The following is a 13951-nucleotide window of genomic DNA, read 5'->3' as shown; positions in this document are numbered from 1 at the left end:
GGACGGCGGCGTCAAGGCCGCCCCGCCACCCTGGACGCCCTGCAGGCCCTGCAGCAGCACGGCAGCGAGGAGGCTGCGGTCAACAAAGGCAGCTCCTTGTACGTCCCAACAGTCACACGGCTGAACCAAAGGACAGGTCGAGAAAAAATGCATTTGTTCACATTGAACAGTTGGAGCAGATTGAGCGCAAGTCTTATGAGTTCCCCGCGTCGAACTTCCTCGACTCGGTGCAGAGATGAGAACAGTTACCCGCTCCTGGCCCGCCGTGACCCGCTACGAAATACAGGTGTCTATCTCGTGGATGGTGAAATTCTGCTTACGAGATTCCGACACTTGTATTTCGGAGCGAGTGACGGCGGTCACTCTTCTCCATGTGTACCTCGGTGCGAGTGACATGTGCGGCCCCCCGCGGACAAAGCCGGCCGACACCCCGTGGAAGTGGAACGAGAAACTTTGCCGCAGGGAATGCGCGGCGGCGTCCCGCGGCGTTGCGCCCCGCCGGGCCGTCGTCGTCGTCGTCGCGCTCCAGGGAGCAGCCACGACAATCGGGCAAAAATTGATCGCGCTGCGAATCAGGGCCAGCGGACTGCGGACACCGGCGCAGTTCGGGGCTTCCCTGGCATTAGTTGAATGAAGCGCGGGGGAGGGGGAAATTCGCTCACCCCTAATTCTTTTTCAGGAGAGGTTTAAAAACAAAATGAAATGAAAAGATGTTGGAGTTTAGTTACAATTGAGACTTTGGTTTCATTACCTACATATCGAATCTAATTCAGCGCTTCGAAGAAATCATAGCGAGTTGCTTCTTGGGGATGGTACTGGGGCACATGATGGCGTGCAGACGGTGCGTCGCCGTCTCGCCCAGGAACGCGAGCGTCGCCACGGCGAGTCCCGCCAACAGGATGATCATGTGGTCCACGCTGAAACTGCTCCTGCGCCGTGTCCGATCCTGCCTCCTTTGCCTGAGCTGGCTCCGCTTCGCCTTGGACCGCCTCTTCGTGATCTCCAGTTGCACCAGCCGTTCGATGAGGCCGCCGTTCTGCAGGCGGAGGATGGTCTCGTCCAGCACGTCGACGAGCACGTAGGTCTTCCTGACGTAGGTGACGTAGTTGGCCTGCACCAGCACCGTGGGCAGCGAGTACCGACAGCCGCGCAGGCACTTGAGGCGCGAGGGCTCGGGGCTGGACGCCACCGCGGAGGCTGGCTCCCTGGCGAAGCGGTCCTCGCAGCGCCGGACGTCCTGCTCGCTCTCGCAGGCCACCACGCGCTCCAGCGGCACGCCGGAAGCGTTCACCGACGCGCGCAGGCTCTCCGTTGTGGTGAAGACGGTGACGTTGGGCATGGCCGCGAGCAGTTCCGGCACGGTCTGCGGCATCACCAACGGCTTGGTGACGGTGCCCTCGGTCAGCAGGAGTCCCTTCATGGCCACGTTGATGTTGAGCAGCACCAGCAGCCAGGTGCCCGTCAGCACACGCGCCGACGTGACCGCGGGGCACATCCGCCACGCCGGCGTCACCACCTCGCACATCTTGGCCATGTGGTCCAGCAGGGCCGCGCTGACCACCGAGCACCACCAGCGCGGCGTCCGCGGCACCACCCGGGACACGCGTGCGATGACCACGCGCAGCACCACGGTGACGGCCACGCCGATGACCAGGAGGCAGCCCCACACCCCGCGCACCCAGATGTTCCGGAACATCTTGGACAAGTGGCGCGGCCTTCCTGGCGTCGGGTTGGGGCAGCGCGCCGTGACGACGATGGGCGTCTGTAGGAACGACACCGTGGCCCGGAAGGACTGCATCCTGCTCGGCGACATCGCCATGACCCCCAGCACCACGTCGGTCTGCCCGTTGAGCCTCCGGAGTGGGTCGGAGAACGTCCCGTTGCCGTAGTTCACGATCTTCTGGTCGGTGACGTACGTCCAGTTGACCTTGACGTTCCTGTACTGCGCCACGGACTCCATGATGGCGACGACCAGCCTCGACTCGAAGGGCAGCTCGTTGGCCGCGGTGTAGCCGCACCGGTCGCGGTAGCTGACGATCACAGTGGCGCGCACCACGCAGCCGCCGAGGTCCCTGGGGACCAGCTCTCCCGCGTAGATCTTGTGAGGCAGGGTGGCCAGCGCGGCCGGGTCCGTGATGCGCACCGAGGCCAAAGGGGCGACGACGGGCGCCTCGCTGCCGCACACGGCGGACGCGTTCGTGAAGGGCACCATGGCGTACAGGGTGCCCACCTCGCCCCGCACCACCGTCACCGAAGTCTGTCCCCAGGACCGCGACCACGTGATCGCCATCAGGTCCTGCACCAGGGGCTCCAGGGTGTCGGCGTCGTCGGCGTCCTCGTCGGGGCGCACGATGATCATCATCTCGGAGTACCAGCGCGAGGAGTCAGCCGCGGGGCTGAGCTGCGCCATCAACTGCGGCAAGTACTGCGGCGTGCCCACCACCATGAAGGCCACCAGCCTGCCCGCGGGCAGCTGGTTGTCGGCGCCGGGGCACAGCGCCATGACGGGCAGGGAGTGCAGGGCGCCGAGGACCCAGGGCAGCCTGGCGGCCTCGCCGGCCCTGCACAGGATGAGGGTGCCGTCGGCCGGCAAGTAGCGCGTCGCCAGGAAGCCCAGGAACCTCACGAAATCCTCGTCCGAGACTCTGCAAACCGCCATCAAGTTGAACCGTGGTGGCGCCTGCGTCTGCGCTGTTCGCCACCTGCTCGCCGCACGAGCCGTGCCTCCTACCTCTTCTTCAAGGGCTTGACGGCCGCATCGGCGCCCGGCACGACGCACAGCTGCGCCAGGGTCGAGGCGAGGGCCGCCGCCCGCAGCGCCCTGAGCGCCGTCAGCCACATCGGCCGCGAGCCTCGCCGCGGGCGGGGCGTCTACGAGACACCCTGGAACAAGCAGCCTTCGATTGACAACTGCAGACAACGCGACGTCGTTGCAGCTCTGCCAGTGCAGCCATTCCCAACGCACCGTCACTCACTACATCAAGTCGCGTGCGTGTCTGCTGCGTTTCGCGACTCCCCTGCAGTGGCCGGCCTGCGCGTCAGGGACGCGCTTTCCGCCAGGCATGCCCTCGCGCGTGGCGGAGGAGGGCTGGGCGTTGTAAAGTTATCGACCAGCAACTGGCTGATCCCGAACAATGGCTTCGTCGCCGTGTCTCTCTCACACCCACTCGGAACGCCCCATGAGTGCGAGAGAGGCAGTGGCGAACCGACTTTGATTTGATATGTGTGCCGAGCCATTTCGTGATGAACAATTACGCTGATTGACTCTGCGACGGCGTCGAAAGGTTAACAACCCACAACAAACGTTTAAAATAAAAATAGAAAAATTGATTTGGGAAAAGTTTACTTTACTCTCCACACACGCAAAACATCGGACAGTACTCTACGCTGCCAGGGCCGCGGCCAGCCTCGGCCTGTCGGTCAGGATGAGGGCGAGCTGGTCGAGGAGCTGCTGCGCCTCCAGGGACACGACCAAGGGGGCGGCGTCGACCGCCATCTCGTTCAGGGGGAAGGCCGAGTGCACCGTCTTGCCGGCGATGCCGTCCAGGTAGCGGTTCACGACGGTCTGCGCCACACCCTCACCCCAGTTGTTGATCCAGGCCCGGTTCAGCTGCAGACGGATTTTTAAACCAATGTTAAAGAATAAAGAAATTTAGAAAAAAATGATTTCCCTCGTTTTAAACTGTACATACCTGCAGGAACACCGGGATGAGCTTGTTGATCAAGGGGTTGACGTACTTGGCCATGGCCACGTTCTCCAGATTGGCCTCCACCTTGTCGAAGTTCCACGTGTCGAACCTGATCCAGTTAAGGTTGAGAGAGTCGTCGTCGTTGACGATCATGTCGATGGTGGCGGTGCCCTTGAAGCCCTTCATCTTGAGCCTGCAACGGGGGGACGACGCCGTGACTTAGCATGGAGCGAACGATCTGGCCGCCACCATCGAGGCCATACTCACGTGACTGGGCCTTTGCCGCCGCTGAGGTTGAAGTCGAGGAAGCCGATCTTGACCTTGCCGTTGATCTCGTACTGTCCGTCGACGTCCACCTCGGGAACCTCGATGGCCACGGAGAGGCGGTTGGTGCCGTCGACCTGCTCCAGCTTGTTGATCACGAAGGCGGACACGCCAGACACGTGCACGTCGCGCGACACGGCGGAGGCGCTGAGGACAAGAACGAGGTCCCGGTTAAGGTCTCGGGCTCTGGCCACGGCGGGTGTCGTCAAACCGCCACTCACTCGAAGGGCGGCAGGTTGATCTCCACCGGCATGGTGTGGATGACGGCGGGCTCCAGCACCGGGATGCTCATGTCGGGACGGCCCTTCCTCATCATCTTGCGGAAGTCCTCGAGCAGCTGCAGCACCCTGGGGACTAGCGAGCTGGACGAGGACGAGGAAGCGGCGGCGGCGAGCTGGTGCAGGATCTCCTGGACCTCGGCGGGAACGATCCAGTTCTGGTGGTCGAGCGTGAGCTGGGGGGCGGCCTCTCCGTGCAGGAGGGACAGCTTGCCGGCCACGCCGTCGAGGTACTGGTTGATGACCTTCTTGCCCATGGTCTCGATCATGCCGTTGATCTTGGCGCGGTTGGCGTTGACGAACGTGGGCACGAGTTTGTTGATGAGCTTGTTGACGGTTTTGCCCATGACTCCACCGTCAAGCAGGTTCTCCAGGTTAATCTGAAAAAAAAAAAAGACAGTTTGCAGTTAAACTTACTCTTAGCCTTGCGTAAATGCCACGGCAGCACCTCACTAGCTCTTACCGAAATCTTGTCGTAGGTCCAGCTGTCGATCTTGAGGTCGGCCACGTTGAGCGATCCGTCGCCGTTGACGATGACGTCAACAGTGGCATCTCCCTTGAGGCCCTTCAGGGTGAGCCTGCGAACGCAAAGCGACGAAACGGGATCATGACGACCTCCAGGGGGATTGATTAGGCATCGCTTTAAGGTGCAGCAACTCACTTGAGAGGTCCCTTCCCGTTGAGCTTGACGTTGATGAAGCCAACCTTGACCCTGCCCTTCAAGTCGTACTCGCCGTCGACGGCGATGTCGGGCAGTTTCACGGACACGGCCAGCTTGGTGGTGCCGGCGAGCTGCTCCAGCCTGGTGAACTCGAAGCCTGACACTCGGGCGATGTTGATGTCGGAGGCCACGCAACTGGCGCTGTTTCATCGCAAACAGTGAGTGAGACTGAGTCTCATCGTCGCGTCGGCAAGGTGTCCGCCACGCCACTGTACTCACTCGAAGGGCGACAGCTTGATGTTGACGGGGATCTGCTTGATGACGGCGGGCTCCAGCACGGGGATGCCGATGTCCGGACGGCCCGTCTTCATGTCGCCGCGGAAGGTCTCGATGATGGCCTCCACCTCCGTCTCCAGGTCCGTCTTGGCCAGAAGGCTGGACGAGGACGAGGAAGCGGCGGCGGCGAGCTGGTGCAGGATCTCCTGGACCTCGGCGGGAACGATCCAGTTCTGGTGGTCGAGCGTGAGCTGGGGGGTGGCCTCACCGTGCAGGAGGGACAGCTTGCCGGCCACGCCGTCCAAGTACTGATTGATGACCTTCTTGCCCATGGTCTCGATCATGCCGTTGATCTTGGCGCGGTTGGCGTTGACGAACGTGGGCACGAGTTTGTTGATGAGCTTGTTGACGGTCTTGCCCATGACTCCACCGTCGAGCAGGTTCTCCAGGTTTATCTGCAGTAAAGACAGTTGCATTTAAACACCGCCTTTGGCCCTGCATAAGAAACGTGTTATCACCTTCATACCGAGATCTTGTCGTAGGTCCAGCTGTCGATCTTGAGGTCGGCCACGTTGAGCGATCCGTCGCCGTTGACGATGACGTCAACAGTGGCATCTCCCTTGAGGCCCTTCAGGGTGAGCCTGCGGACGCGAAGAGGGGAACCGGGACCATGACGAACTCCAGGGGGATTGATTGGCCATCGCTTTAAGGTGCAGCAACTCACTTGAGAGGTCCCTTCCCGTTGAGCTTGACGTTGATGAAGCCAACCTTGACCCTGCCCTTCAAGTCGTACTCGCCGTCGACGGCGATGTCGGGCAGTTTCACGGACACGGCCAGCTTGGTGGTGCCGGCGAGCTGCTCCAGCCTGGTGAACTCGAAGCCTGACACTCGGGCGATGTTGATGTCGGAGGCCACGCAACTGGCGCTGTTTCATCGCAAACAGTGAGTGAGACTGAGTCTCATCGTCGCGTCGGCAAGGTGTCCGCCACGCCACTGTACTCACTCGAAGGGCGACAGCTTGATGTTGACGGGGATCTGCTTGATGACGGCGGGCTCCAGCACGGGGATGCCGATGTCCGGACGGCCCGTCTTCATGTCGCCGCGGAAGGTCTCGATGAGGGCCTCCACCTCCGTCTCCAGGTCCGTCTTGGCGGCGGCCAGGGCCAGGGTGGCCACCAGCCCGAACAGCGCGAAGCGCACCCACATGCTGCAACCAGCCGGGACACTTTCAGCATAAGCATTACCGAGTTCTGTCCCCCTTGGTGTTGTCACATCAGGCTGACTACCGTCTCGACACCGGTGCATCGTGGGAATGTTCGAGCCCACGGCCATCTGTATAGCGAATCCGCAATCCCTACTTGATGAAATCGGTGCGTGGGTGTTTTGCGGCAGCCTATACGACGTAACGACACCGCCCAGCGGTTCGCTCCCCAGCCGCACGGGCACTCGACTCGCGCGCTTATCTCGGCCAATCACTCCACCTCGCAGTGATTGCCACCGTAGGGAAAGGTGCCCCGTCAATGGACTATTGCGAACCTGTGTCCGTGTCCTCGACGCAACGCGGGCGTTCCAGCCACTAGAAAAACACCGAGGAGCACTAATAATGACTTCCGATGTCGCTTGAGGGGCGGTTTATGCACGCCACCGCATAACCTCACATCTTGAACATTCGCTCTCCGACAAGGTAACCGTTGTCGATGTGGAAAAACACTAAAATTGTCCGAGGCTGCAAACTGGTGCATGGTTGAAAATGACCTCTCTCCCCCATCACCACCAAGCTCGGTATTTTCTAAACGCGCCGCTTTTCCAAGACACTGCGTACCAACCTGAGGAGTAGAGCCACGATTTGCGACGCAGGTTCCCCACTTTCCACCTCGACTAGTCGTGGCAGCGCCCCGATCGCTTTATAAACGGTCTCGTTATCTGTCGAACGGTCCGGGGTCTGCTCGAGGACCTGCTCGAGGACCTCCCCGGCGTCCGTCGCGCCGCCTCGGCCGCCACGCACAACGGGTGGACGGTGGAGGGGCACCTCGCTTTAATCGGGAGTGGTTCAGAGGTGAGATACGCGCCTCGGAGTTGTTTTCTGTTATTGCCCCGTTCAAGGACACTCGCTAGAGAGAGGACAGGACTCGGCGGAGAGCGCCTGCCGTGGTGAGAGTAGGCAGCCCGCTCGACACCCGTGAGTGCAACCCGCACATTGCCTACCGAGCTGGGGGCCCCGCCGAGAGTTTGCCCCCACTCGAGAGCTGTTCTTCAGAGCAAGAGCATTACTTTTTCAGGCCAAGAGTATCCCTCCCGGACAAGAGCGTTTCTTCCTTGGTGCGTGCAACGCTTTGTGGTGCCGTGTGTTTTGCAGGGTCGTTTGGGAACTTCGAATCTGACCAGTGCAGTCCGTGTGTCAAGAAAGATCCCGCTCAAAAAAAAAGAAACACGCAAAATAATGATTGCTTCCAAATTTAATCAAAATGTGCAAGGTTACAGTGGGCCACCTTTACTGCTTGGGCGTGCAGCTGCACCTGCTGCACTGCTCGTTGCACTCGGGCTTGTTGAAGAGGCACTTGCGGTCGGGGGAGCAGCCGAGGCAAGAGCAGCCGAGGTTGCCGGGACACGAAGAAGTGCATTCGGCTGGAGAAACAAGCGCAAATACAGTCAAAAATCTCTCTCATTTTTTTTTCTTTCTCATTTTGATTGTGTACTGTCGGGCACTTACAGGCGCGATTGAGCGCGCAGCCGCACTTGCAGTTCTCCTTGCAGTACCAGGAGCTGAGGACGCAGCCGCCGCTCTGCAGGCAGCCCTTCACCTGGCACAGCGATCCGCTCGGGCACGACGACTCGGACGCGACTGCGCAAGCAAAGCGAATCGAGCTCACAAAAAAAATTCGGGAAGCTAAAAAAAAAAACAACAGCAAAACAGAGAAACCAGTCGCATAAAGTTGCCAATGTAGGCCTACCTGGGGAGGCGGAGTACGGAGAGCACTGGCACTTGCACTTGTTCTTGCACTGCGGGTTGGCGAAGATGCACTCTCCCTCCTCAGTGCATCTCGTCGGCTTGCAGTTCACGGAATTAGAGCACTCGACGACGGACACACCTAAAGAGAAGATCTTTTGTAATTTTTTTTTTTTTCAAAAGTTGTAAAGCGACTCACGTGGAAGTAAAGAAGTGATGCCACTAGCCTGGTTCGCCGGCGTGCGCGACGTCGCGGATGGCGACGAGCGTGAACACCGCGCACAGCGCCCACACTGCGAGAGTGCGCATCTTGGCTTGAAACTCGACCAAATCCGTTGACTTCGGCGGGCGCGTGTTGGCTCGGCGCTACGAGACTGACTGACTCTCGCCGCGGACGGCCGCGGATGTGTCGGGTGAAGAGTGATGTGAACCCGGCGTGCCCTCTGGTTTATATCACAGTCCAATGAACGAGCGCGATCCTCGCGATTCCGGCAACTTGATAGCAGTGTGTCGTCCGAGCGCCACGCCCCGCTCGCCGTCCGCGACCATTGGCTCATCGTTTACGAACCATTATTACTCACCGCGCAGCTGCGGACATGACTAATGTTGGATTTGGAACCGGCAGACGCCTCCCGGCAAGGGAGGCCTATCTTTTCCCTTCGGTTAAAAATAGGCCTGTGTTGCCGAAACGCATGCCGTGGTACATACAGTATATGTCAACCTTCTTGGGCCAGAAACGGCGGATGAGGTTCTCTAAGCACGCACGAAAATTACAGTACCGGCGCGGGGTTTCGAACCCGCGACTCGCGACCTCGACGCTGGAACTGTGGCACTGCGCCACGGGGACGCGCCGTCGCTCAAGCAGTCCGTAGCCTCCTAGTGTTGGCGGCTGGCGCTGCTTCCGGGTCGCGTCGCGTGCCGCAGCAGGGGTGGCGTCTCGGCCGGAAACAAGACAGGGTTAGTGCAGGAGAGCAAGGGGCTTCCCAGTCCGTCAGGGCTGTCCTTCCCTTTGGTCGTTTCGTCGCAACAATGGTCGATCCCCGTCGTTTGCATCGTGTGGTACGTCCCGTCTTGTCCCGTCGTTTAGGTATGTGTACTTTCAGAGTCGTCAGACTGGACCTCGTTGCTGCGGGTTTCAGAACGCCTCTTTAAAAAAGCGGTTCCTAAAAAATAGATTTTGGCACAATCACCCTTGGAGAGCTCGACAGTGTAGTGTGAGCGGGGCGGGACTGCAGGTGCGTGTCTCGTGTGTCTTCCTGCTATGACTGCCCAATAACACTTCAGTGTTATCAGTGACGCATGCAGGCGCCATGGCGTCTCACCGATGACTTTTTCTCTATTTTGCATTTGTCTGTTTAGGCTTGAAGACGCCTCAAATAATTACTAACGTGCGCTACTCAAAAATACGTAGAAACGTGTGTGGCAAAACAAACAGTGGAACTCTTAGGGCTGGCCGTTGTTAGTGTAGTCGACAGGTCGCGTGAGAGTGTCGTGCGTCGGTGTCTTGCGTCGGTCCGTCGGTTTGTCGTCCGTCCGTCCGTCACCCGTCGCCCGTCGTCAGCATGCCTCGGCCGACGCCGGCCACCCCTCGGGAGGCTCACCGCCACACTGCCGGACTAGGACAACCCCTGGGCCCAGCCCAGTGCAGCCCAGTGCAGTCCAGTGCCCGGTCCGCTTGCCGCTTCCTCGCCAGCGTCGAGTCGTGTCTCTCTCGCACTCATGGGGCGTCCCATACGGGTGCGACAGGGACAGAGCGACGGAAACGACTCTCGCCCCCCGGGGCACGGCACGGCACGGCACGGCACGGCGCCACGCAGGCAGGTCATGCCGGCTGCATGCGGCGCGTGCATTAGTGATGGGTCGCGTGCTCCTCGGCACGCGCACGAGGCACCGAGAAGCACGCAGTGTACCCGCATGGAGCGGGCCCGGCCGCCACTTGTCCACAGGGCACAGACAGACATGAGTGCAGGCGGCGTGCCCGCGCGGCCGGCCGGCCCGGTCTGCCCAGCACCCTGCCCCTGTCACCCTCGCCACCAGCACGTCCTCGCGCCCCGCGCATCTTTCGCGGTGTCCGTGCGGACGCTCGTCCCGATCGGCGGCTGTCCCCGCTGCCCCCACTGCCCCCGCTGCACCCTCTGGACGTTCTGGCTTTACCGCCTGCCTGCCACCCGCCCGCCCCAGCCCGACGGCCTTCGCCACCAGCACGCCTGCCCGCGGTGAAACAACCAGAGTTCGAGAACTCCGCAGTCTGAATGCGCTTGAGTTGAATTGGGACCGATCACTGATTTCATTATGGTAAAAAATTGCTTATATAATTTGAGAGTTTACTATGGTAGTGGAGATGAGAACTGCTAGCCACTTACTCACCAGCGTCTATCGTTTGAATCAGGTGGATTTCGAGAAAATAACAACTTTGTGTTTTCCCCCTGTCGTATTCTTTATTAACCGGGCAAAATGATGTTAATTCGGACCTCCCTCCAAGGTTCTTAAATGGAGTGACGAGACGAGAAGTCTGGCCTAGCCCATCTTGAAGCACTTGGCGCTGGACTTGAGTAGGGCCTTGACGTCGGCGGGCGCGTACGCGGTGGCGGCGCAGCTGCCGAGGGCGAACTTGCCGTAGAAGCCGGTCTGTCCGCACTGCTGCAGGTAGCCCAGCGCCGCGTCCCCAGCTCCGGCGTCCGACAGGCACTTGAGGGGCCCGCTCAGCGCGCCGGTCACCTTGTTCTTCACATTGTTGAAGGCCTTCTTCAAGCTGAAGGGCTGCGGCGCGGCGCTGGCCTGGAGAACCTGGGGGGCACCATCGAGACATCAAGTTTCCGAGCGCAGGTAGCCCACTTGACCTCCGGGACGGAGGGCAAAGTACAGCACGAAAGTGAGGATGACGCGTCGTGGACCGGTGCGTCTTTGCGAGGAATGTCGTGACAAACGGGGCTGCACCGAAGTCACCATTGACTCATGTCCCACGGTTTGGATCGGGCCACTAGTGGTGTGGCGACCGGTGGCTCGGTCTTCCGGGAATGCTCACCAGGGCGGCGACCAACAGGAGGGTGGTGACGGAGCGAAGGGACATCATTTTGGCGAGTGCTACCCACACTGGCGCCCCCGACTTTATACCGGGCAAGTTTGTCGCCGCTCCGTGTCACGAAGACTGCGGTGACGTTCATCACGTGGTTATCACGTTTTCTCTAAGTTTCATTGCCGCGTCGTGAGACATTTCCTTGTTATTTTTGTTTTCTTTTGACAAAGTTTTGACGTTGACGTCACAGTGATTTTGCGATCTCCGTCCTCACGTAGAACGCGTTTGGATCCGACAGCCGAAGCCGTGGGTAACAGCTGCGCAACAACATGCAGAAAAGGGGAGTTTGGGCTGTTTGACGTGTTTGGGCCGTGGGGGAAAACGTGTCTCATGTCTGTGGGTCGCGCCGGGTTGTAATCGGCACCTTACGTCGTGTTTCGTTCCCCAATGCCCCGTCGCTCCGCGTGGCACTCATAAACCAACCAGTCTGCGGAAAAAATTTCTCGTGACAATTAGTTAGCAAGATGTCCCTACCCGTGGCCACAAGGCTGCAGCTACGACGTTTCGGGTGTGGCGCCGTGAGAATCCCTCCGTAGCGCCTGTGAGGTAGACACGGACCCGTGCTGCAGAACGCCGGAGAGGAGACGGTGGCCTACCTCGCGCCTGTCGTCTCCACAAGCGACATAAAGCGGCTCTCTGCCGTGCGGGTTGCCCACCTTTAGGCGTTTTTGTTAAGCGCGTAAAGCAAGGTAATGTATGGGTAAAAGAACGACAAAAAAGGAAAAACAGGTGATTAAATATCTTGCATTTATTTTACAAGGTTTGCTTGGCTTGACCTCGTTCGTGCCGTTCGAAACAAGTCTGTGCGTGCTGCTACTCGGTGGGTGTCGCGGCCACCGAGCGATTCGAAAAGGTTCAGCAAAGGGCAAAGTAAATACTTTTTGGCCCGAAATGTTGCCCCCCCCCCTGGACAAAACTTTCTCGTTCTCCATCTCTCACTATAGTATACTTTGCCCCGCCTGTCATCAGATGATCACCCCAGTGGTTACCAACGGCACTGAACATCTGGGGTTTTCCCTACAGTGTGGAAAAACGGGTGGATTGCCAAGGTGATGTTCGCACCCCACATCTTGACTGGAGTGATTTCATGGTTGCTGAATAGTCCCATTTTTCTCTGTCCGATTTGTCCAACCAATATACAGGCAAGAAAGTGTTTGTGATTTGTGTCAGTATAGAGGCTTGTGTAGATGCCGCAGGTCATGAAGGATCTTGACAAGAATGGCGTCGTGACTGTGTGTCGTAGCATCCTTTAATTTCGAGCCGGTGCATTGCTTTTTACTGTACACGGGGTAAAGTGTAAAAGGAGTGGCAAAATGTGTGCCGAAAGAAAATGTTGGTCGTTTCTTCGGCTCAAAGTGCGTCCATCCCCTTAGCCCAGCTTGAAGCAGTTGGCGCTGGACTTGAGCATGGCCTTGACGTCGGCGGGCGCGTACGTGGTGGCCGCGCAGCTGCCCATGGCGAACTTGCCGTAGAACTTGGTCTGGCCACACTGCTGCAGCCAGCCCAGCGCCGCGTCGCCGGCGCCGGCGTCCGACAGGCACTTGAGGGTGGGGTTCAGCGCGTTCTTCACCTTGTTGACCAGCTTCCCCAAGCTGAAGGGCTGCGGGGCCGCGCTGGCCTGGAGCACCTGGGGGAAGAAAAGCGTGAGGCCGCGAGTCGCTGCGAGGAACTCCCCATTTTCCCGCCTTTCGAGACTTGGACGCTCACCAGGACGGCGACAAGCAGGAGGGCGGCGAGGAAGCGGAGGGACGGCATCTTCGCGAGTGACTCCCGCACTGCTGCCTCCGACTTTATATTGTGCACGTTGGCGTCACTGCGTGTCTCGGAGACAGCGTTATCCACCGGGCGATCACGATTTTTAAGTTTAATTGTTTTACCGAGAAACTTCGCGGTTGCCCGCCCAGGTGCGTTGGCGCAGTGATGTCACGTTTTTTTGGGAGATACTTTTAAACATGACTTGTCGGGCTGGTACCGTGCAAGGAATGCGATGAGACCAGTTGGCATTCCCCGACTTTTTGGCGGCACAGAGCAGTAGAGGGTACCCGGGATAATAACATCGATTTCGGCGTCTCTCGTAGTATCATTTAATAAAATGCAGCTGACATGTTTTTTTTTTTAATGAAGACCTCACTGCGCAGGTTTAAGCGGAGTGAGTACGAGACGTAAGTCGTAACGTGAGCTTTTTGTGCATGGCCTAGCCCATGTTGAAGCATTTGGCGCTGGACTTGAGCATGGCCTTGACGTCGGCGGGCGCGTAGGCGGTGGCGGCGCAGCTGGTCAGAGCGAACTTGCCGTAGAACTTAGTCTGTCCGCACTGCTGCAAGTACCCCAGCGCCGCGTCCCCCGCCCCGGCGTCCGACAGGCACTTGAGCGCCGGACTGAGCTTTTCGCTCAATTTGTTCTTAACCGAATCGAACGCCTTCTTGATGCTGAAGGGCTGCGGTGCGGCGTTGGCCTGGAGTACCTGGGGTGAAGAAAACCGTGAGCGATGGGAAGGGCAAGGTGCGTGACTCTGGGTCCGCCGGGAACTGGACGCTCACCAGGGCGGCGACCAACAGGAGGGCTGCGACACAGCGAAGGGACATCATTTCGGCGAGTGTCTCCCGCACTGCTGTCCCCGACTTTTATATTACGCGCGTTATCTTCGCTGCGTGTCTTGGAGACAGCCATATAACTACGCCCCCTCCCCCCTCTTTCTCT

The 13951-nt window shown here is 59.3% G+C and overlaps 6 protein-coding genes across 6 annotated transcripts; all 6 read right to left on the bottom strand.

Annotated features, from left to right (window-relative positions):
* Positions 1 to 42: 42 nt before the first annotated feature.
* LOC117643471 lies at positions 43 to 3192 on the bottom strand. The gene is made up of 4 exons (XM_034382397.1): positions 2966 to 3192; positions 2732 to 2883; positions 756 to 2645; positions 43 to 670 (listed from the first exon to the last, which is right to left on the bottom strand). The coding sequence occupies exons 2-3, from the start codon at positions 2839 to 2841 to the stop codon at positions 770 to 772; spliced, it is 1986 nt and encodes a 661-aa protein (XP_034238288.1). The 5' UTR covers positions 2842 to 2883; positions 2966 to 3192; the 3' UTR covers positions 43 to 670; positions 756 to 769.
* A 134-nt stretch (positions 3193 to 3326) lies between these two features.
* Positions 3327 to 7250, bottom strand: LOC117643472. Its single transcript, XM_034382398.1, has 11 exons — positions 7055 to 7250; positions 6232 to 6435; positions 5953 to 6153; positions 5755 to 5869; positions 5232 to 5683; positions 4953 to 5153; positions 4755 to 4869; positions 4235 to 4671; positions 3957 to 4160; positions 3693 to 3882; positions 3327 to 3610 (listed from the first exon to the last, which is right to left on the bottom strand). The coding sequence occupies exons 2-11, from the start codon at positions 6432 to 6434 to the stop codon at positions 3383 to 3385; spliced, it is 2346 nt and encodes a 781-aa protein (XP_034238289.1). The 5' UTR covers position 6435; positions 7055 to 7250; the 3' UTR covers positions 3327 to 3382.
* A 416-nt stretch (positions 7251 to 7666) lies between these two features.
* Positions 7667 to 8614, bottom strand: LOC117643473 (scavenger receptor class F member 1-like). Its single transcript, XM_034382399.1, has 4 exons — positions 8403 to 8614; positions 8180 to 8317; positions 7939 to 8070; positions 7667 to 7853 (listed from the first exon to the last, which is right to left on the bottom strand). Exons 1-4 carry the CDS (start codon positions 8482 to 8484, stop codon positions 7720 to 7722), a joined length of 486 nt encoding a protein of 161 aa, XP_034238290.1. The 5' UTR covers positions 8485 to 8614; the 3' UTR covers positions 7667 to 7719.
* Positions 8615 to 10587: 1973 nt separating this feature from the next.
* On the bottom strand, positions 10588 to 11355 carry LOC117643881. The gene is made up of 2 exons (XM_034383017.1): positions 11201 to 11355; positions 10588 to 10962 (listed from the first exon to the last, which is right to left on the bottom strand). Exons 1-2 carry the CDS (start codon positions 11246 to 11248, stop codon positions 10693 to 10695), a joined length of 318 nt encoding a protein of 105 aa, XP_034238908.1. The 5' UTR covers positions 11249 to 11355; the 3' UTR covers positions 10588 to 10692.
* A 1127-nt stretch (positions 11356 to 12482) lies between these two features.
* LOC117643883 lies at positions 12483 to 13110 on the bottom strand. Its single transcript, XM_034383019.1, has 2 exons — positions 12959 to 13110; positions 12483 to 12878 (listed from the first exon to the last, which is right to left on the bottom strand). The coding sequence occupies exons 1-2, from the start codon at positions 13004 to 13006 to the stop codon at positions 12621 to 12623; spliced, it is 306 nt and encodes a 101-aa protein (XP_034238910.1). The 5' UTR covers positions 13007 to 13110; the 3' UTR covers positions 12483 to 12620.
* A 208-nt stretch (positions 13111 to 13318) lies between these two features.
* LOC117643882 lies at positions 13319 to 13936 on the bottom strand. Its single transcript, XM_034383018.1, has 2 exons — positions 13792 to 13936; positions 13319 to 13715 (listed from the first exon to the last, which is right to left on the bottom strand). Exons 1-2 carry the CDS (start codon positions 13837 to 13839, stop codon positions 13446 to 13448), a joined length of 318 nt encoding a protein of 105 aa, XP_034238909.1. The 5' UTR covers positions 13840 to 13936; the 3' UTR covers positions 13319 to 13445.
* Positions 13937 to 13951: the final 15 nt, after the last annotated feature.

The sequence above is a fragment of the Thrips palmi genome, unplaced genomic scaffold (genome assembly GCF_012932325.1).
Source record: "Thrips palmi isolate BJ-2018 unplaced genomic scaffold, TpBJ-2018v1 HiC_scaffold_17, whole genome shotgun sequence".
Taxonomy (NCBI): domain Eukaryota; kingdom Metazoa; phylum Arthropoda; class Insecta; order Thysanoptera; family Thripidae; genus Thrips; species Thrips palmi.
This window is presented reverse-complemented; position numbering and strand designations above follow the sequence as displayed.

Bases quoted from the DNA above. Each gene is read 5' to 3' on its own strand.
- LOC117643881 (XM_034383017.1), bottom strand. From the start codon at position 11,248: ATGATGTCCCTTCGCTCCGTCACCACCCTCCTGTTGGTCGCCGCCCTG. The intron at 10,963-11,200 runs GTGAGCATTCCC...GGTGCCCCCCAG, and splicing joins TCCTGTTGGTCGCCGCCCTG to GTTCTCCAGGCCAGCGCCGC.
- LOC117643472 (XM_034382398.1), bottom strand. From the start codon at position 6,434: ATGTGGGTGCGCTTCGCGCTGTTCGGGCTGGTGGCCACCCTGGCCCTG. The intron at 5,870-5,952 runs GTGAGTTGCTGC...TCGCGTCCGCAG, and splicing joins AACGGGAAGGGACCTCTCAA to GCTCACCCTGAAGGGCCTCA. The intron at 3,883-3,956 runs GTGAGTATGGCC...CCCCCGTTGCAG, and splicing joins GGCGGCAAAGGCCCAGTCAC to GCTCAAGATGAAGGGCTTCA.
- LOC117643883 (XM_034383019.1), bottom strand. From the start codon at position 13,006: ATGCCGTCCCTCCGCTTCCTCGCCGCCCTCCTGCTTGTCGCCGTCCTG. The intron at 12,879-12,958 runs GTGAGCGTCCAA...TTCTTCCCCCAG, and splicing joins TCCTGCTTGTCGCCGTCCTG to GTGCTCCAGGCCAGCGCGGC.
- LOC117643473 (XM_034382399.1), bottom strand. From the start codon at position 8,484: ATGCGCACTCTCGCAGTGTGGGCGCTGTGCGCGGTGTTCACGCTCGTC. The intron at 8,318-8,402 runs GCTAGTGGCATC...TCTTCTCTTTAG, and splicing joins CGCGCACGCCGGCGAACCAG to GTGTGTCCGTCGTCGAGTGC. The intron at 8,071-8,179 runs GTAGGCCTACAT...TTGCTTGCGCAG, and splicing joins TCCGTACTCCGCCTCCCCAG to TCGCGTCCGAGTCGTCGTGC.
- LOC117643882 (XM_034383018.1), bottom strand. From the start codon at position 13,839: ATGATGTCCCTTCGCTGTGTCGCAGCCCTCCTGTTGGTCGCCGCCCTG. The intron at 13,716-13,791 runs GTGAGCGTCCAG...TCTTCACCCCAG, and splicing joins TCCTGTTGGTCGCCGCCCTG to GTACTCCAGGCCAACGCCGC.
- LOC117643471 (XM_034382397.1), bottom strand. From the start codon at position 2,841: ATGTGGCTGACGGCGCTCAGGGCGCTGCGGGCGGCGGCCCTCGCCTCG. The intron at 2,646-2,731 runs GTAGGAGGCACG...GGCGGTTTGCAG, and splicing joins GTCAAGCCCTTGAAGAAGAG to AGTCTCGGACGAGGATTTCG.